Genomic DNA, 20,787 nt, shown 5'->3' on the forward strand with positions numbered 1-20,787 from the left:
CTCAGTTATGCTGCACAGTGAGTGGCCCCAGTTTTGCTGCACAGTGAGTGGCCCCAGTTATGTTGCACAGTGAGTGGCCCCAGTTTTGCTGCACAGTGAGTGGCCCCAGTTATGCTGCAGTGAGTGGCCCCAGTTTTGCTGCACAGTGAGTGGCCTCATCATATTGCTGCGGCCGCTGCCTCCGTTACAAAAAAAAACTGTATACTCACCTCTGTCGCTGCCCCCCTGCTCAACAGCGTTGTGGGCTCTGCAGTGACTGTGCAGAGGACGCAAGACAGCAGAGTGACCCCCCCCCGTTCATACTCACCCGGTCCTGGCACTTGTCTCTGCAGCGCAGCCCCCATGCTTGTTCCATGTTCTCAGCGCGCTGCTGCTCTCTTCCTGCTTCAGCGGTCACATGGTACCGCTCATTAAATATGCGCATATTCATTAGTTTAATGAGAGGTAAAACATGACCGCTGAAGCAGGAAGGAAGAGCAGCGCAGAGAACATGGAACAAGCTGGGGGGCTGCAGAGGGTGAGTATGATTTTTGACAACCCCGCTCCCCCTCCCCCGCCGATCCCCCCTGGTATATGACTCGTGTATAAGCCAAGAGGGGGACTTTCAGCCCCAAAAAATGGGCTGAAAATCTCGGCGTATATACGGTAGGTAAATTTTTATTTATTTTTCAATTTTTAAAATGACCAATAATATCACATACAAGGAACAAATACCACCGCACCATGACCAGACCACATATTACCACCACAAAGTGACTGAATACTACAATACTGATCAGTAATAAAAAAAACAAAACTATCACCATAAGTGCCATTATACACAGGGGATCTGTACTTAGTATGCAGTGTCTGTGTACAGGTAATACAGTGATCAATGACATTATACACAGGACCTCTGTATATAGTATACAGTGTATAGTGTCAGTGTACAGGTAACACATTGACTCACCAGTGATGTCTCTAGGTGACGTACTTCATCTTTGCTTTTTATCTTTCATCCAGCACAGATCGCCATCACTTCTTCCAGCCAGGGTTCATCTCTGCAGGAAATAACACAGTTATCTAGAGCTCCGCTTGCAGAACACCTTACTTATTTTTTTCCCAACTTCTACACTACACCAGATGAAAAAAAAAAAAGGCAACATAGTATAACTCTACACAGTAACAGGACCGCCCCCCCATTTAAAACTGTATACTTAAAAAATAAAATAGATACATCACTGCAGTAATAATATCCCTTAATTAGACCCTATGGTAATAATATTCCCCATCCTGGCCCCCTTGTGTCTCATTCCTGGCTTCAGCCATATGTTCTCCCATCCCGCCCTTATGAGTATCCATTGTGCCCCATATGATCTCCCCATCTGTCTCCATCGTATCCATCCTGCCCCATGATCCTGCACCATGTGTCTCCCATCCTGCACCCTCATGTCTCACATTCTGCCCCCTCCTTTGTCTCACTGTCACATTCTGCCCCCTCCTGTGTCTTACTGTCACATTCTGCCCCCATGTCTTGCATTCTGCCCCCGTGTTTTTCATTCTGCCCCTGTGTCTCACATTCTGCCCCATGTCCATTCTGACCCATCAAGTCTTGCATTCTTCCCCCATCATGTATTGCATTCTTCCCCCATCATGTATTGCATTCTTCCCCCATCATGTATTGCATTCTGCCCCCATCATGTCTTGCATTCTGCCCCCATCATGTCTTGCATTCTGCCCCCATCATGTATTGCATTCTTCCCCCATCATGTATTGCATTCTGCCCCCATCATGTATTGCATTCTGCCCCCATCATGTATTGCATTCTGCCCCCATCATGTCTTACATTCTGCCCCATCATGTCCTGCATTCTGCCCCATCATGTCTTGCATTTTGCCCCCATCATGTCTTGCATTCTGCCCCATCATGTCTTGCATTCTGCCCCCATCATGCCTTGCATTCTGCTCCGATCATGTCTTGCATTCTGCCTCCATGTCTTGCATTCTGCCTCCATGTCTTGCATTCTGCCCCCATGTCCTGCATTCTGACCTGGGCCCCCGGATTGCCGCTTTCAATTAAAAAAAATAAAAAAGTTCTTCTTACCTGGCCACACTCCAGCGGTCTAGCTCCCTCCATGCAGCTGAAGTGCGCACTCGCCGGCGACTGACAATGACGTCAGACGCCGGCTACGTGCACGCTGCGGCTGACTTCAGCTGCCAGCCTCCGATTGGCTGGCGGCTGTTAACTATTGACATGCAGGCCGGCGGGCCCGTATGTCAATAGCATTCAACTGCCGCACCGCAGCGCCACTAAAGGCCCGGTTTAGCCTGCTGGTAGGGGCCCGGTGAGCAGATGAGATGGGACTCGATGCGGGCCCCCTCTGCCCACTGGGCCACATACGCCAGTCAGAGCAGTAATGCCCTGATGGTGGCCCTGATTTCATGGACCATATATCTACCGAAAGGGTCTGCACTGGCCATGGGTCTCGAATCCTGACCTGAACGTACAGCTTAATGGAAAAATAAGAGACTGTAAATTGCGGTCCATATTTGGATTGTGGAATGCACCCTTTTGAATCAGATTTTAAGCCATTCTCACACTATTGCATTCGTGACACATTCTTTTTGGAATCTATTTTCCAAAATATGGTGATTTCACAGAGGTTTTTAGAAAATAATGGAAAAAAACACATTGGGAATGTATTTTTTGTACATGGTAGGAAAGGGCCAGATTTTGTACTGGGGTACAGGAGCTTTGAGTTACTTCTGTGCTTCAGAAATGAAACCACAAAATCATGTACATTTTTTTTCCATAGACTTGGAAATAACTTAATTACTGCTATTGGTGGACAGATATTAGCAGATGGCCTACGTGAAAATAAATCCATTCAATTTCTAGGGTGAGTAAAGACATCATCATCAATAGGTTTTACTTTTTTTTCTGGTTGAGAACATCACTAAGATAATCAAATGTTTCATTTTTCAGACTCTGGGGAAATCAGGTGGGCGATACTGGGGCAAAAGCGATTGCAGATGCCCTACAGGAAAATAAAAGCTTGATATGGCTCAGGTAATTATTGTATATTTTATGTTCCAAAAAATATGATTGTAAATGAGCAAAATTTATAAAGGATCATTTCAGAATATTATATTCCATCCCTGATAAAATAATTTGGATCTGCAACTTGTCTCCATGTTCTCAAGCTGTGTTTCTAGATCAGGACACTGTCATGCTAATGATATCTTCACATTGTGGCCACCATTACCTGTAGACAGGAAGTATATATTCATATTTGATCTCCATTTCATATAGAGACTTACAGCACTGGGCAAAAGTTTTAGGTAGAATTCTTTCCAAAATAGAAATGTTAATAGTTTTATTTTTATCACTGAATGAAATGCAAAATGAATGAACGACAGAAAAAAATCCAATCAATATTTGGTGTGATCAACCTTTGCCTTCAAGAAAGTATATATTCTTCTAGGTATACTAGCAGACAGTTTTTTAAGAAACTTGTCAGGGAGGTTGGCTCCAAACATCTTGGAGAACAAACCACAGATCTTCTGTGGATGTTGTTTGTGCAAATCCTTCTGTCTCTTCATATAATCCCAAACAGACTCGATGATGTTGAGATCAGGGCCATAGACACTGTGGTTACAATGAAAAATAAAAGAGAGTGTGGATTTGGTTAAGCTATTTGACCAATTCCGATTTAGGAAAACCTGACATGGGCTTTTATTTTTAGAGAGATCTGCAGGATGGTAGTGGGGCAGATCTCTCCTTCCACTCTAGGTCATGGGAGTGGCCCATGTCATAGAATCGTAGAGTTGAAAGGGACCTCCTGGGCCATCTGGCCCAACCCCCTGCTCAAAGCAGGATTCGCCACGATTCTTATTTAAACTTTCAATTAAGGTTTCAATATGTCAGTTTTTGCAAGCATCAGAGCAGGAGGCTCTGTGCAGGACAAGTCTGTGTGAGAATGAACACAGAACCAGAGAAAGCAAAGCCATTGACGCATCCACGACTGATATGGCGATGCAGTTGCCCACAGCAACAGATTTGATTAGGACTGTTATGGATGATCCAGCTGTGAACTGGGGGATAAAGTTTGAGTTATTTTTGTAAGATAAAAAAATAAATATGTTTAAGTTGAACTAACCTTGGTTACTGCCTCTTTACCGCAGTGTTGTGAAAGCCGCTGTATTACACTTGGTATAAATGAAAGATAAATAATGTAAAACTGATGTGCTGAGTCTCCAAGGTGTTCACATCAGATTTCTGGTGTAAAACAGCTTACAATATCACAAAATATGACTACATCACCAAGTTTAGTACAGCAATCAATTGTTATGTCACATCATCACCATACACATTTGTATCAAATGAACCTACAACTCCCTGTGTGTTCTTAACAATGGTAAGGAGATGCTGAGAATTGTTGCTATCAGTCATTATCATACTTCAGACCATACAGGAACCACAGAACTGATTAGGCGAAGTCAGTATCAACAAGTAAACATTCACATCCAGGTACCTTATAAGTGGCATCTTCTCTGATTGATGTTGTTCTTACATTTCATCTCCATCTTGTCTAGATTCCCTTATGACTTTTGACATCTACATCCCAAGTCTGCAGACTCCCCTCTTCTCCGGTCTCCTGCAGCACATCCCAACACAGTGCCTTTAATAATAAGAGTGTTATACACACATGGTCAAAATTTTTGGTACCCCTCGTTTAATGACAGAAAAACCCACAATGGTCACAGAAATAACTTGAATCTAGCAAATGTAATACTAAATTGAAAATCTATGAAACTGAACAAATGAAAATCAGATATTGCTTTTCAACCATGCTTCCTCAGAATTAAAAAAAAAAATAAAACTCATGAAACAGGCCTGGACAGAAATGATGGTACCTTTAACTTAATATTTTGTTGCACAACCTTTACAGGCATTCACTGCAATGAAACGATTCCTGCAACTATCAATGAGACTACTGCAGCTCTCGACAGGTATTTTGGCCCACTCCTCAAGAGCAAACTGCTCCAGTTGTCTCGTGATTGAAGGTTGCCTTGTCCAGACGGCATGTTTCAGCTCTTTCCAAAGATGCTCAATAGGATTTAGGTCAGGGCTCATAGAAGACCACTTCAGAATAGTCGAATGTTTTCCTCTTAGCAATTCTTGGGTGTTTTTAGCTGTGTGTTTTGGGTCATTATCCTGTTGCAAGACCCATGACCTGCAACTGAGACCAAGCTTTCTGATACTGGGCAGCACATTTCTCTCTAGAATCTCTTGATAGTCTTGAGATTTCATTGAGCCCTGCAGAGATTCTAGACACCCTGGGCCAGATGCAGCAAAGCAGCAACAGAACATAACAGAGCCTCCTCCATGTTTCACAGTAGGGAAAGTGTTCTTTTCTTGATATGCTTCATTTTTCCATGTGTGAACATAGAGCTGATGTGTCTTGCCAAAAAGTTCAATTTTTGTCTCATCTGTCCATAGGACATTTTCCCAGAAGCTTTGTGGCTTGTTAACATGTAGTTTGGCAAATTCCTGTCTGGTTTGTTTTATTATGATTTTTTTCAACAATGGTGTCCTCCTTAGTCGTCACCCATAAAGTCCACTTTGGCTCATGCAACGACGGATGGTGCAATATGACACTGATGTTCCTTGAGCTTGAAGTTCACCTTTAATCTGTTTAGAAGTTTTTCTGGGCTCTTTTGTTACCATTCGTATTAGCCGTCTATTTGATTTGTCATCAATTTTCCTCCTGCAGCCACGTCCAGGGAGGTTGGCTACAGTCCCATGGAGCTTAAATTTCTGAATAAAATGTGCAACTGTAGTCACAGGAACATCAAACTGCTTGGAGATGGTCTTATAACTTTTACCTTTAACATGTTCGGCTATAATTTTCTTTGTAATCTCCTGAGACAACTCTTTCCTTCGCTTCCTCTGGTCCATGCTGAGTGTGATACACACCATGTCACCAAACAGCACAGTGAGTATCTGTAGCCCTCTCTACAGGCCCACTCTCTGATTCCAAGATTGTAGACACCTGTGATGATAATTAGTGGACACACCACGATTTAACGTGTCCCCTTTTTCACATTATTTTTTTAAATTCTGTGGAAGCATGGTTGAAAAGCAATGTCTGACTTTCATTTATTAATTTTCATAGATTTTTAATTTATTATTACTTTTGTCAGATTCAAGTTATTTCTGTGACCATTGTGGGTTTTTCTGTCATTAAACGAGGGGTACCAACAATTTTGACCACGTGTGTATCTGTGCATACTATGCCCTAAGTAAGCCTCCTATGGTATATGTCCACGACAGCCCCCCATGCTGTAAGATGTCCACCACAGCCCCCCATTATATAGTGTCATCATTACCAAAGCCCCCATATATATTATGATGATCCCACAGCTCCCCATACAGTACTATGGGCTCCAAGGTACTGATCTAGTGTAATGGCCCCCCACAGCTCCTTATAGTATAATGTCCTTGATAGCACCCCATATGGAACAATATCCACCACAGCCCCCTCAATATACAGTATTATGATCACCACAGCCACCTATGCAGAACAATGTTTCCTACAGCACCCTATGCAGATTAGTCACAACAGCCCTCTTAAGTATCGTCACCACAGACCACAGTATGTCCTCTACACTCTCCTATACAGCATGGTCATCACAGCTCCCATTATTAAGTTCCCCACAGCCACCTATACAGCATAGTGCCACCACATCTCCAATATAGTATGATCTCCTCATTCCCCTATACAGTATGACGTTTTCACAGCCAGCTCCCAGTGTAATGTCTCTACAGCCAGCCCCAGTATAATGTCCCTCACAGCCAGCCCCTAGTGTGATAGTCCCCCACAGCATGCCCCAGTATGATATTCTCCATAGCCAGCCCACTAATGTCCCCCACAGCCATCCCCCAGTATAATGTCCCCTACAGCCAGCGGCTCCCAGTATAATTCCCCCCACAGTCAGCAGCGCCCAGTATTATGTCTCCCACAGACAGCAGCCCCAGTATTGTCCCCAACAGGCAGAAGCCCCCAGTATTTTCCCCCACAGTCAGCAGCCCCCAGAATTATCATCCACAGCCAGCAGCTTGCAGTATAATGTTTCCCATAGATGGCAGCACCCTGTGTGATAGTGCCCCACAAGTGGCAGCCCCCAGTATTATGTCCCCAACAGCCAGCAGCCCCCAGTATTATGTCCCCCCAGTCAGTAACTGCCATTATTATGTCCCCAACAGTCAGCAGCCACCAGTACGATGTCTTCAACTGCTAGTAGCCCCCAGTATAATGTTCCACACAGCCAGCAGCACCCAGTATTACAGTCCCTACAGCCAGCCCCTCTTTTGATTGTCTGCATTCAGTATTAATACAATATAAGAAAAATAAAAAAAACCTTATACTCACTTAATCAAGGCCCCCATCAAGCGCACCTTCGTCTCTTCCTCTCTCTGGTACAGCAGTGGGCACTGAAAGGTGCGATGATGTCACTGCATCACGCCATCCGATGTTCCGTGAGGTCTCCAACAGGGCTCAGGCCTGCGTTCTGCTGGAGATCCCAGCAGAGCAGGGGGCTGATTACTGCTACTCTGCTTCTGTGCCAGCGGCACTCAGCAATTGTATTTATGACTGACTGATGCAAATTCAATTGCGTGCTGGGAGGTAATGCTGGCCAGGGCACAAGGGTTAGCAGTGTCAGTGACTGATACTTCTCCTCCATGTGCCCATCGCTGTTCTAAATGCTGCTGCTGGAGGAAGGTAATGGTCGGCTGCAGGCATTCAGCAGTGTCGTGTTTTTTTTTAACTGCGCCCCCTCGGGTAGGCAGGAGGTAGCGCCCAAAGCAGGTGCCTACCTTGCCTACCCCTCGTCCTGGCCCTGCCGGGCACATTGCACAGGTGGCAGCCAATATCTCAGTGCCTGACAAATGACTGGTGCTGGAATGTGGGTAGACAAGTCTGAAGGTCTAATCTTTTCTAGTCGTTAGAGATCAATAAATTCATCATACATAAATATCTCATAACAATTCTAAGTTCTATTTTATTCCAAATTCTAACCAGTTATTTCTTTTAATTTACAGCTTGGTGGGAAACAACATAGGAAGTGTTGGTGGTGAAGCCCTGGCTGGCATGCTGGATAGGAACACAGCTCTGGAGGAACTATGGTAAGTGTTCTTACAGTAAGTTCACCATATCCCATCTCTATGGAGCCCAAGTACGACACTTATGGAAATCTTGGGGTTCCTGCCATAACTCTATGTTTTGTACATGGTATGTTTGATCCCATCAGATGCCATAATTTTGAGAGAGAGCGCTGTTTGCAGGAGAGAATACCTCAATAATACAACACCCCACTAAGACACCAAATGAAAAGTCATCGTGTGCCGACACTTCCATACAAGAGACAGGATGAGGCCTATGGAAAATAAAAATTGTTGACCACTTTTAGGTCAAAGAAATAGAGTTTAAAAAATATTGTTAGAATTCTTATTTTACAGGACAGCATTGTGATACCAAATCTAAACTTTTTTTCAATGTTTGTTAATTCTGGAGAGTGAAAATTCGATTTAGACATGGAATCTTTTTTTTAATGAAAATCACTGCGGGTTTAAAAAAAAAAAAACTAGTGCAAAATCAGTGCCAGGGTCTCCACCTACTAAGTGATATGTAACACTGGTGTCTTTCTATGTACATGGTGTGAAAAAGTATTTGCCCCCTTCCCGATTTTCTATTTTATTACATGTTGGCCACACTTAAATGATTCAGATCACTAAACAGATTTAAATATTAGACAAACACATGTAAACACAAAATGCAGTTTTTAAATGAAGGTCTTTATTATTAAGAGAAAAGAAATCCAAACCTACAGAGCACTGTGTGAAAAAGTGATTTCCCCCCCCCTTAAAATATAATACATTAACTGTGGGTTATCACATTTTTGGGAAGCTGAGTTCAAATTCCCTAGCCACGCCCAGGCCTGTTTACTGCCACACCTGTTCTCAATCAAGAAATCACTTAAATAGAACTTGCCTGACAAAGTGAGGTAGACCACAAGTTGCTCAAAAGCTAGACATCATGACGCGAACCAAAGAAATTCTGGAACAAATGAGGAATCAAAGTAATTGAGATCTATTTGTCTAGACAATGTTATAAATCCATATCTAAAGCTTTGGGATTCCAGCAGACCACAGTGAGAGCCATTATCCACAAATGGCAAAAACATGGAACAGTGGTGAACCTTCCCAGGAGTGGCCGGCTGACCAAAATTACCCCAAAAGCACACCAATGACTCATCCAAGAGGTCACAAAAGACTCCACAACAACATAAGAACTGCAGCCTTCCCTGCCTCAGTTAAGTTCAGTGTTCATGACTCCATCATAAGAAAGAGACTGGGAAAAAATGGCCTGCATGGTAGAGTTCCAAGATGAAAACCACTGCTGAGCAACAAGAAAATAAAGGCTCATCTCGGTTTTGTCAGAAAACATTTTGATTATCCCCAAGACTTTTGAAGGAATACTCTGTGCACTGACAAGACAAAAGTTAAACTTTTTGGAAGGTGTATGTCCCATTACATCTGGCATAGAAGTACCACAGCATATCAGAAAAGGAACATCTTACCAACAGTAAAATATGGTGGTAGTAATGTGATGGTCTGGGGCAGTTTTGCTGCTTCAGGACCTAGAAGACTTGCGGTTGTAAATGGAACTATGAATTCTGCTGTCTACCAAAAAATCCTGAAGCAGATCTGTTCTTGACCACAAGCTGAAGCGCACTTGAGTTATGTAGCAGGACAATTATCCAAAACACACCAGCAAGTCTGAATGGCTTAAGAAAAGCATAATTAAGACTTTGGCGTTGCCTATTCGCAGTGGTTACCTTAATCCAATGGAGATACTGTGGCATGACCTTAAAAAGGTGGTTCATGCTCAGAAACCCTCCAATGTGGCTGAATTACAACAATTTTGCAAAGATGAGTGGCCAAAATTTCTCCAGATCGTTGTAAAGGACTGACTGACAGTTATCGCAAATGCTTGATTGCGGTTGTTGCTGCTAAAGGTGGCCCACCCAGTTATTAGGTTTAGGGTACAATCACTTTTTCACACAGGGCCCTGTAGGTTTGGATTTCTTTTTCCCTTAATAACAAAGATCTTCACTTATAAACTGTATTTTTGAGATTACTTGTGTTATCTTTGTCTAATATTTAAATTTGTTTGGTGATCTGAAACATTTAAGTGTGACAAACATGCAAAAGAATAGGAAATCAGGAAGGGGCAAAAACTTTTTCACACAACTGTAACGGAATGGACCCCTCAGGCACCAGGGCCTTGAGTGTAATTGTTACCTCTGTATCCCCAATATGCATATGGTTTTGACCACTTCTTGATTTATTTGAATGATTTATTCTTTCTATTGATACCCCTTCCAGTATGTTAGTCAAAGGGGTTTACAACCCATGAATTTAAACATGGAATTTATGATCTTGCACCGCCCCTTTTCCAATGCTGCAGAGGTTAGAACCTTGTCCACATGGAAAAGGAGGCTCTGAGACCAGCAGAGGACCTGGCAGCATTCAGGAATAGAAAACTAATTATAACCCCTAGACTACTCTGCTTTTACTTACATAGGGAATTCTGACCTAACAAGTTTCCTTGAAAGTCGATCAGTCACAGGTAAAAAGTGATCAGTTTTTGCTCTTATTTTATTCCAGCTGCTTCCCTGAGTGTTCTGCTTTTTGTTTTGTTTTATATTTTTTTTATCCACCATATGGTTCCAGAGATATGAGCCTTTTTATTTGGTGTTGCTTTTTTAATTTTTTTGAAAAAGGGGTGGTACTCACTGGGTAATTATACAAAGCGGCCTAAAGACGTGCCCCTGAGGATCCTGTGAGCCACGCCCCCTTAGTGTTAAACTAGCACTAAATAAAAAGACCCATATTTTTGGATAAAAAAAAACAATACTCAGGGGAGCAGCAGGAATGAAGTAAAAGCAAGACCTCTTGATAAGTCCTCTTTAACAACCTATATAGAAACATTTGCTATTTTATTTTGCAGGCTGGATGACAACAAACTTCAGGATAGTGACGCCATTCTAATAGCGCAGAGTCTTAAGAAAAACCATACCTTGAAGGTTTTAAAGTAAGAAACTGTTCAGTATATTCATATTCAGTGAAGTCATAATAAATGTGTAGTTAAAGTCTCCGTTCTCTATGTAGATTTCTCATGTGTGCTGTAGAAGAGAGACAGTTGAATAAAGACTCCTATATACTGTATATTATACAGAAATTGGGCTGTATGGATGCCTTCAGTCAAAGATTGCATGAAAGTATTACACAAATATTTTTGTCTTCTTCCACTTAACTGACACAATTTTCTATTTTTATTCTTCTAGACTTTCTAACAATGATTTCAGTAAAACTGGTGTGTCTGCCCTAGCTGAAGCACTGAAGTCCAACAACATTCTCACTGCCATCTGGTTAGTTAGGTACCTGAAGGGGCATTTACACCACCCAACCTGTGGCATTAAATGACTGGGAACAGCATGGGAAAGACGACTGCACACATCTCTGACTCCCAGGTCGCTGCTGGGAACAATTTTGTCATCGCATTGCTCCACTCTTACAGACTGACAATAAAACATGCAACACCGCAGCAGGCAGTTTAACCTGGACTCTGCGTGCACCATCAGCAGAACGTCCACTTTCCCATCCCTTACCGCACGCCTTGCACATTTTAAATTTGGCATATAATACATGCCTGCATACTTTCTGGTAGTAATAGGGAAAAGAAAGTATGTAGCCCTGAAAAGGACTTTTGCTTCTAGGTTGCTGCAGCAGTATACCTATTGAAGGTTTGTAAGGCAATAAACCCTGCCCATATGCCTCTAATCCAAAACTATCCCTCCTCTACTAACTATCCCTGTACTGAATGCAGGTAACAGCGGTTTTACTATAGAAATGAGAGTATGTAGCCCTGAAAAGGACTTTTCTTTTAATGGTGTAGCAGCGGCATACAAGAACTGAATAGAAATTAAACCCTGCCTATATGCCTGCTTTAATCTTAGCTCTCCATACTAGATCAACTCTTCATGAGTTACTTCTACATCAAAGTGTGCTGAGCATCGTGTCACTGGATCTTATATAAGACCAGGTGACGCGATGCGGCTGGCCAATCACAGTAATGCCAGTAACAAATATACAGTCATATGTTAAAGTTTGGGCACCTCTATTAATGTTAACCTTTTTTCTTTATAACAATTTTGGTTTTTGCAACAGCCATTTCAGTTTCATATATCTAATAACTGATGGACTCAGTTATATTTCTGGATTCAAATGAGGTTTATTGTACTAACAGAAAATGTGCAATCTGCATTTAAACAAAATTTGACCGATGCAAAAGTATGGGCACCTAAACATATAAGTGACATTAATATTTCGTAGATCCTCATTTTGCAAAAATAACAGCCTCTAGTCGCTTCCTGTAGCTATTAATGAGTTCCTGGATCCTGGATGAAGGTATTTGTGACCATTCCTGTTTACAAAACAATTCCAGTTCAGTTAAGTTTGATGGTCGCCGAGCATGGACAGCCCGCTTCAAATCATCCCACAGATGTTCAATGATATTCAGGTCTGGGGACTGGGATGGCCATTCCAGAACATTAACAGCAAGTGATCTTCTAGCTAGAAGACTCTATCTACACCAGCAAGCTAGAAAAATACCAGAAATAAAACTAATCTACTTTATTCAAAATTAGATTTAAAAAGGACTTAGTCCATTCATAAAAAATGTACATGTACAAAAAGACAAACACTTACAAGAAACCGCTCAATCTGACGCGGTAAGACCAAATTTTCAAGCACCCTACCGGTATACCCTTGGTGTCTTTATCCAACTCTCCATAGACACCCCCTCAGAGTAACCGCTTCGTGTGAATTTGTTTTAAAAAAACACACTCTCATGGTGCTAGAAAAATGTCTTTTACAGATCTATTGTACTTTATGTGCCACTTCTGTGTAGCATACATAGTCATCACTAACAATGATCTTGAACAAATATCATAATAACAGCCTTATATCAAATATTCACCTATAAATAAAGAATGGCATAATAAACAGTCTGTAATTATATATAACCAAGGTGTGAATCAAGACATTCCTCTTTAGATCATACAATTCACCACCTTTACAGATTTTTTGTGCCATTTAGTATATCATGGAAAGATCTCACCCGAATCTATACATTCATGGGTTCCTCCATGTGACGCTCCCTTCTCCCTACGCGTTTCACCAAACAGATCATCAGGGGAGTACTGAGTACAGCGTTATGCCTCCATGAGAAAAATGCCATCCAGGATGGCATTTTTCTCATGGAGGCATAACGCTGTACTCAGTACTCCCCTGATGATCTGTTTGGTGAAACGCGTAGGGAGAAGGGAGCGTCACATGGAGGAACCCATGAATGTATAGATTCGGGTGAGATCTTTCCATGATATACTAAATGACACAAAAAATCTGTAAAGGTGGTGAATTGTATGATCTAAAGAGGAATGTCTTGATTCACACCTTGGTTATATATAATTACAGACTGTTTATTATGCCATTCTTTATTTATAGGTGAATATTTGATATAAGGCTGTTATTATGATATTTGTTCAAGATCATTGTTAGTGATGACTATGTATGCTACACAGAAGTGGCACATAAAGTACAATAGATCTGTAAAAGACATTTTTCTAGCACCATGAGAGTGTGTTTTTTTAAAACAAATTCACACGAAGCGGTTACTCTGAGGGGGTGTCTATGGAGAGTTGGATAAAGACACCAAGGGTATACCGGTAGGGTGCTTGAAAATTTGGTCTTACCGCGTCAGATTGAGCGGTTTCTTGTAAGTGTTTGTCTTTTTGTACATGTACATTTTTTATGAATGGACTAAGTCCTTTTTAAATCTAATTTTGAATAAAGTAGATTAGTTTTATTTCTGGTATTTTTCTAGCTTGCTGCCATTCCAGAACATTGTAATTGTTCCTCTGCATGAATGCCTGAGTAGATTTGGAGCGGTGTTTTGGATCATTGTCTTGCTGAAATATCCATCCCCTGCGTAACTTCAACTTCGTCACGGATTCTTGCACATTACTGTCAAGAATCTGCTGATACTGAGTTGAATCCATGCGACCCTCAACTTTAACAAGATTCCCAGTGCCGGCATTGGCCACACAGCCCCAAAGCATGATGGAACCTCCACCAAATTTTACTGTGGGTAGCAAGTGTTTTTCTTGGAATGCTGTGTTTTTTAGCCTCCATGCATAACGCCTTTTTGTATGACCAAACAACTCAATCTTTGTTTCATCAGTCCACAGGACCTTCTTCCAAAATGTAACTGGCTTGTCCAAATGTGCTTTTGCATACCTCAGGCGACTCTGTTTGTGGCGTGCTTGCAGAAACGGCTTCTTTTGCATCACTCTCCCATACTCTCCTTGTGCAAAGTGCGCTGTATTGTTGACCGATGCAGAGTGACACCATCTGCAGCAAGATGATGCTGCAGGTCTTTGGAGGTGGTCTGTGGATTGTCCTTGACTGTTCTCACCATTCTTCTTCTCTGCCTTTCTGATATTTTTCTTGGCCTGCCACTTCTGGGCTTAACAAGAACTGTACCTGTGTTCTTCCATTTCCTTTCTATGTTCCTCACAGTGGAAACTGACAGGTTAAATCTCTGAGACAACTTTTTGTATCCTTCCCCTGAAAAGCTATATTGAATAATCTTTGTTTTCAGATCATTTGAGAGTTGTTTTGAGGAGCCCATGATGCCACTCTTCATAGGAGAATCAAATAGGAGAACTACTTGCAAGTGGCCACCTTAAATACCTTTTCTCATGATTTGATACACCTGGCTATGAAGTTCAAAGCTCAATGAGGTTACAAAACCAATTTAGTGCTTCAGGAAGTCAGTAAAAAGTATTTAGTAGTGTTCAAATCAAGAAAATGATAAGGGTGCCCATACTTTTGCACCGGTCAAATTTTGTTTAAATGCAGATTGCACATTTTCTGTTAGTACAATAAACCTCATTTGAATCCAAAAATATAACTGAGTCCATCAGTTATTAGATATATGAAACTGAAATAGCTGTTGCAAAAAACAAAATTGTTATAAAGAAAAAAGGTTAACTTTAATAGGGGTGCCCAAACTTTTACATATGACTGTAGCTATGACATTACCGTATCTGGCAGGCCATCCTTACGTTTATTGGCTGTCTAACAGGCGAGAAACATGCAGGGCGGGAACTTGAGCATGGCGCTCAATCACCCACAATACTCGATCAAGTAACGAGCGTATCCAAGCATCCGATGCTCGCTCATCACTAGAGATTATCCAAAACGGCAAACAATAATCCTCCCTACGTCTTCCTTGGATGAAAGATACTAAAAGAATATACTTTTTGGAGTGACTGATCATAAACCAGTTGTTTCTAATCCCCTGAAGCAAGACACGATCTTAGTGGAGAACTAAGTCTAGCTTCAGAAACTGATGATTCTGCTAATGCATTGAATTTATCAATCGATGACTTTGTCTTTTTGTTCTCGCTAGGATGAAAGGAAATAAACTCACAATTGAAGAACAGGAAACATTTGAACAGCTGGAGCGACTATCTGTTAAAGGATAATCAGCCTATCGAAAAACTACAAGCAGATATATATCGTGACTTTCTTAGGCTCCTTGATGTGCCCCTTGTGGTAACTCCCTCAGATGTTATGACTAGGATTAGACCTTCATTGTACTAGAGGTCTCAAAGTTAGGAATTTCTGAAATAATGATTACTAATACTAATACAAAAATGTAAATAAAAAATACTAAAATATGCCTTGCTTGGAAGAACTTTCAAACTGTTCATAATATATTTGAGAATTACAGTATTTAGTAATTTCGGAATTGACAATTCTGTGGCAGATGACCATTTATGGACATATTATAAGTAGGCATAAAAAGAAATACAACAGAAATTTGTTGGCCCAAGAGTTTGGTGGCAGACTGCTAGGAGAGGGTCTGACTGCTGTAATGCGAGTGATCACTAGAACGAAGTAGTAAGATGGTGGGATATCCTACCAATATGCCATCAAAGCCTGGTGAACTAACCCAGTTAAGTCTTAAGGAACATACTAAAAAAAAATCTGAAGAACATAGGAATGAGCTCTCCTGTTTATGGAGATGGCTGTCTATTGGTCAAAGCATCGCTCACCTTGCTGGAGTTGGGTTGCTGAATTTGGAGTTCATAGTTGCTGCTGGAGAATGTTGTCTGCGGTTTTTAGGTGAATGCTTTCTCCATTATCCTATTGCTATTTGGTTTGTACCTTTCTATCCGTTCCTTTATTCCTCTCTACCCTTGCTGAGTGTTTTTGTATGTAATTTGAATTTTGTTACCCCTCTTTGTCTTACTTGTATATACACTTATACATCTGTCCCTGGTCTCCTGGGGGAGGGAATATCTTAGGACATTAACAGGGGCATACTAAGGTCAGAGACTCGGGACTCTCTACCTTTTAAGAGTACCACCGCGACAGGGATAGTTAGGGTTCCAGTAACAGGGACAGTTTGAGGCCCTCTCTTCCTAACCAAAAACCGTCACAGCGTAACAGCTACACTATTTATCAAAAGTTTGCTTCAGGGTGGAAAACCCCTTAAAGCCTATGGACAGATTTGACATAGAAGACATTATTTTTACACAGTATATTTACATACGTTTTAACTAAAGCTAACTACTATCTTTCAGTCTGCAAGGTGCATCTCTATATTTCTTTTCAGACTCCCTAATAAGCAGTGTTTAACCTGCTCTGTTGTGAGTTCATTTTCCCCTTCACCGTCGATGTCTGATGAACTCCCTCTTCTGGTGAAGGAAGGTAGTGAGGCTGATTACCAAACACCTGATCTGGTAGATGATGACTGGGTAACAGGAAATTCTGACTGGATATAAGGCAGCCGACGCCCTTCTGAGTCGCTGGTGATTTCTCTGCTGGATTCTTGGAGACCAGTCTGATTCCTGCTTCCCAAAGATAAGTTTTTGCTCTGCTATTGAACTTATTAGTTTTGTTTTGTTTACTTTGTTTTTTGGAGTTCAGCCATCCCCGGTCAGGGGTGTGCTGAGTTCCATTTTTGTCTCTGATCAGTTTGGCTCTTTGCTTTGTCTTCAGAATTTACCTGAGTGCTGATATAATCATTTTGAAGTCCTAGCGACTTCAGGGCCTGTTTTTCCTATCAGACGGTTGGGACATTTTTTGGTAGGGTTTTTTACGGATTGCAGATAGCAGCTTTTCTATCCTGTCCTTTTTAGTTAGATTGGGCCCCATCGTTTGCTCAACCTATCTTTCTATCTGTGTTGGTGTTTTCATCTTGCTTCACCGTCATTATATGTTGGGGGCTGCCTATTGCTTTGGGGTCTGCTCTGGGGCAGTTTAGATTTCCCCTTTCTTTCTTTAGGCCTATTTAGTTCTCCGGCTGTGATCGAGGGGTCTAGGGCATCGTAGGAACCCCCCACGGCTACTGTTAGTTGTTGTGATAGGATCAGGGATCTGCAATCCGATAGCTACCAACCTCTCCGGTTTTCTGAGCTTGTATTTTCGTTTTTTCCTCCTTCGGTGACTCATTCATAACACTGCTCCTCATTTCAGATTTTCTTTTGTGGGCATGTCCCTCCCAGTAATACATGCTGGATGTGAAGTCTGTATGTCCAGTAAGCAGGCTGCTATCCTCACTAGCTCTCATGTATCAGCACAGCCTCACTCCTTACTGTCTATCCACATCCTAAATGAGCTCACCTCCATAACAACTGCCCTTGTGATCCCTGCAGCCAATCACTTGACTCAGCAACTCATACTATTTACATCAAAGGAGCTACTTAACCCAGTGACTGGCTGCAATGATCATATGCTGTTGTTATGACATCACCGCTGAAGCATGTCAAACAAAGGCACAGCATAGCAACAGAGTGGGATCACTGGTGGGAGAGAGGCTTGTAGTTCGGAATTTCTTCTTAGTATTACAAACAAGCAAATGGGTATTTAAAATTTATAAATGGAAAAACATTTATGTGTTTCACTTCACCCAAGTGCTGGAGTCACAGCTGCAATGCTCAGTACTGCTATGTTATGTTCTCCACGCTGCCGCTGAATATCTGCTACATATAAACAGGTTAGTAGAATCATCATGTCTCATGTAGTTTATGGAAAACATCACAGTGCCTAGTCTCTGCTTACTATTTTAGAGTCAGATGAAATTAGAGTTAATGACAATGTTATTCCTCAAGAGTAAACATGAGAGATTATTGTGAAAGTTAAATGAGAGGTACACTTTCATGCACAGAGCAGGAATCACAACAATTCAAACTTTATTTCTCACAATTGTCCTTGTCATGACATTTAAAAACACCTTATGAAATCTTTATAGTTTGCCTGATTTATTTATGCGCTTATATATTTACAGTGTAAAGCCACAATAAATACATTATACGGTATATACAAATGAGCTCCGGAAAACTATGAAGATTTCATTTTTTAAGGTTTTACATTTTCAATGTTTTTTTTATATTTTCTGTTTACAGGCAATTGAGAGAGATAATAAAATTTGAATTGTTGTGTTTCCTGCTCTTTGCATGACATATACACCCACATGTAATGGTATATTTGGAAACACAATAATATCCCCATTGTTCTGCTTTGCTGTAAGCTGAACATGTGTCATGTCTTCTTTACTTCTAGCCCTGCAGTTGCTCTTTTATCATAGTTCTTCCATGTACTAGTTCAAATGGGAACTGTACTTTCAACAAATTTGCAAAATCAATCAGTAAAAGTGACTGTAAGAAACTTATCAGAGAAACCTGCTTCTTTCTCCACTTATCAGCCGCTTCTTCCCCTCCCCTTGAACTTATTATCCACTCTGGTTAACGAGTCCATTATACTCTATGAAGAGGGGAGGCAAAAAGCGGAGTGAGGAGCAGGGAGCAGAAACAGGCAGGAGGAGACTCAAAGAGATGGTGCTGAAAGGGCTAACAATTCTATGACTTCCCTTCAGAGCTTGAGTCACATCCACATAGCTTATGTAAAATGGCTTTTAGACACATAGCGGATGGAAGATAAATATGGAGTAATGCTTCAGTACATACAGGACTAAAAAGGTTTAATCGGCCATGACAGGTTGACTATGAGCATCTGAATGGCTGCTCACCATATCCTCACACCTGAGTGTGGTTCACTTGGTAAAATGAACCCTGTTTGCCTCACACATGGCTGTGTGTATGGAGGTGTACAGATCTCCTGGATTGAGTGCCTTTGCTAATGGATTAAGAAGCTGAACTCTAAGCCAGACGCGCGAGCCAGCTCAATTGTATAGACCTGTTACTTGATGTTTTACTTTGTTCCGAACAAAGGCTGTATTTAAGTTCTCCTGTGATGTGGTTTATGAGGAATGACATAAACCAGCCGGACTTTAAATAGAAATGGTTCCTGTGATACCTCAGATCGTTCCCAAGTGAGTTGCATTGTTACACTTAGTGCTGGAGTATATTGTTCTCCAGGCTGCTGCTTTTATCTCTGCACTAACAAAGGAATGAAGAGCAAGAATCACTTTGTGTGTGATGGGTATTATGTATGGCAGCGATCTTGTCTCCTCCCAACAGCTCTGAGTCAACTGGAAATTAAGAGGTAGCAGAGAAGGAAAATTGGTGAAAATACAGTATACAGTACAAGTCATACAATGACCAGATATTGTACTATTCATAATGTACATACACAGGAAAACTCATTCTGAAGAGTTACTTGAAAGTATAGTTACCCTCTAAAGGTTTTTGTTTTCCCCAAATCAAAAGTTATTAGTGATGAGCGAGTATACTCGTTGCTCGGGTTTTCCCGAGCATGCTCGTGTGATCTCCAAGTATTTTGGCGTGCTCGGAGATTTAGTTTTTGTCGACACAGCTGCATGATTTGCGGCTGCTAGACAGCCTGAATACATGAGTGGAATTCCTAACATAACAAACAGGCTATCCCCACGTGTATTCAGCCTGTCTAGTAGCCGCAAATCATGCAGCTGTGTCGACAAACACTAAATCTCCGAGCATTCCGAAATAATCGGAGGACACCCGAGCATTGAGTATACTTGCTCATCACTACAAATTACCTATTATCCATAGCATAGTGGAAACTTCAAGCACAGGGCTCCAGAACCTCAAGAAAGAACGGATCAGAGGTGCACATGTTTGACCTCTGCTACACTGAAAATGAGAGGGCAAAAAATAGCCATTCACTGTAGTAGGCTTGTACTGGCAGTCCCAAGGCAGTAATTGTAGAGTAGATGGACCTTGCACATCTCCATTCAGGGGTTCTGGAGCCCTGTTCTTGAAATCACTGTGATTCCCAAAGGTTGGACATCCAGCGATAAACAAGGTATTCGTCATCCTAAGGATAGAGAATAATTCTATTAATCGTAACTTAAGGAAAACTTCTTTAAAGAGGACCTTTCCCCAAATTTTATGTTGGACTGTTCCCACATCTACAGAGTGGAATAAAATATTCTATTTTTTTCTCTTTTTTAATTTCACTTTTCCATTTATATAAGTCAATAGAAGCAAGACAGACATATATTTCTCTTCATGAAGAACCTTATACACATAACCTTGAAAAGCAGATCCTGTTATCTTTGCTGTTGACTATTCATGAGCTATCAGGAGGATAGTCTTCTTCCTTGACCAGATCATCCATTTTAAGGAAGATGCTGACACATTGGTTGTTATCAAAAAATTTTGGAAG

At 41.4% G+C, this 20,787-nt stretch overlaps 1 protein-coding gene across 1 annotated transcript in view; it reads left to right on the forward strand.

Annotated features, from left to right (window-relative positions):
- The window catches only part of NOD2 (nucleotide binding oligomerization domain containing 2), a 45,023-nt gene extending 29,169 nt beyond the window's left edge, over positions 1–15,854 (forward strand). The window contains exons 7-12 of the mRNA XM_073576181.1: positions 2,795–2,878; positions 2,965–3,048; positions 8,086–8,169; positions 11,057–11,140; positions 11,394–11,477; positions 15,584–15,854. Coding sequence (XP_073432282.1) covers positions 2,795–2,878; positions 2,965–3,048; positions 8,086–8,169; positions 11,057–11,140; positions 11,394–11,477; positions 15,584–15,659 — 496 coding nt within the window. The 3' untranslated portion in view covers positions 15,660–15,854. The remainder of the gene's footprint in view (positions 1–2,794; positions 2,879–2,964; positions 3,049–8,085; positions 8,170–11,056; positions 11,141–11,393; positions 11,478–15,583) is intronic.
- Positions 15,855–20,787: the final 4,933 nt, after the last annotated feature.

Source organism: Dendrobates tinctorius, unplaced genomic scaffold, assembly GCF_039654945.1.
Source record: "Dendrobates tinctorius isolate UK_male_01 unplaced genomic scaffold, ASM3965494v1 ptg000047l, whole genome shotgun sequence".
In the NCBI taxonomy this organism is placed as follows: domain Eukaryota; kingdom Metazoa; phylum Chordata; class Amphibia; order Anura; family Dendrobatidae; genus Dendrobates; species Dendrobates tinctorius.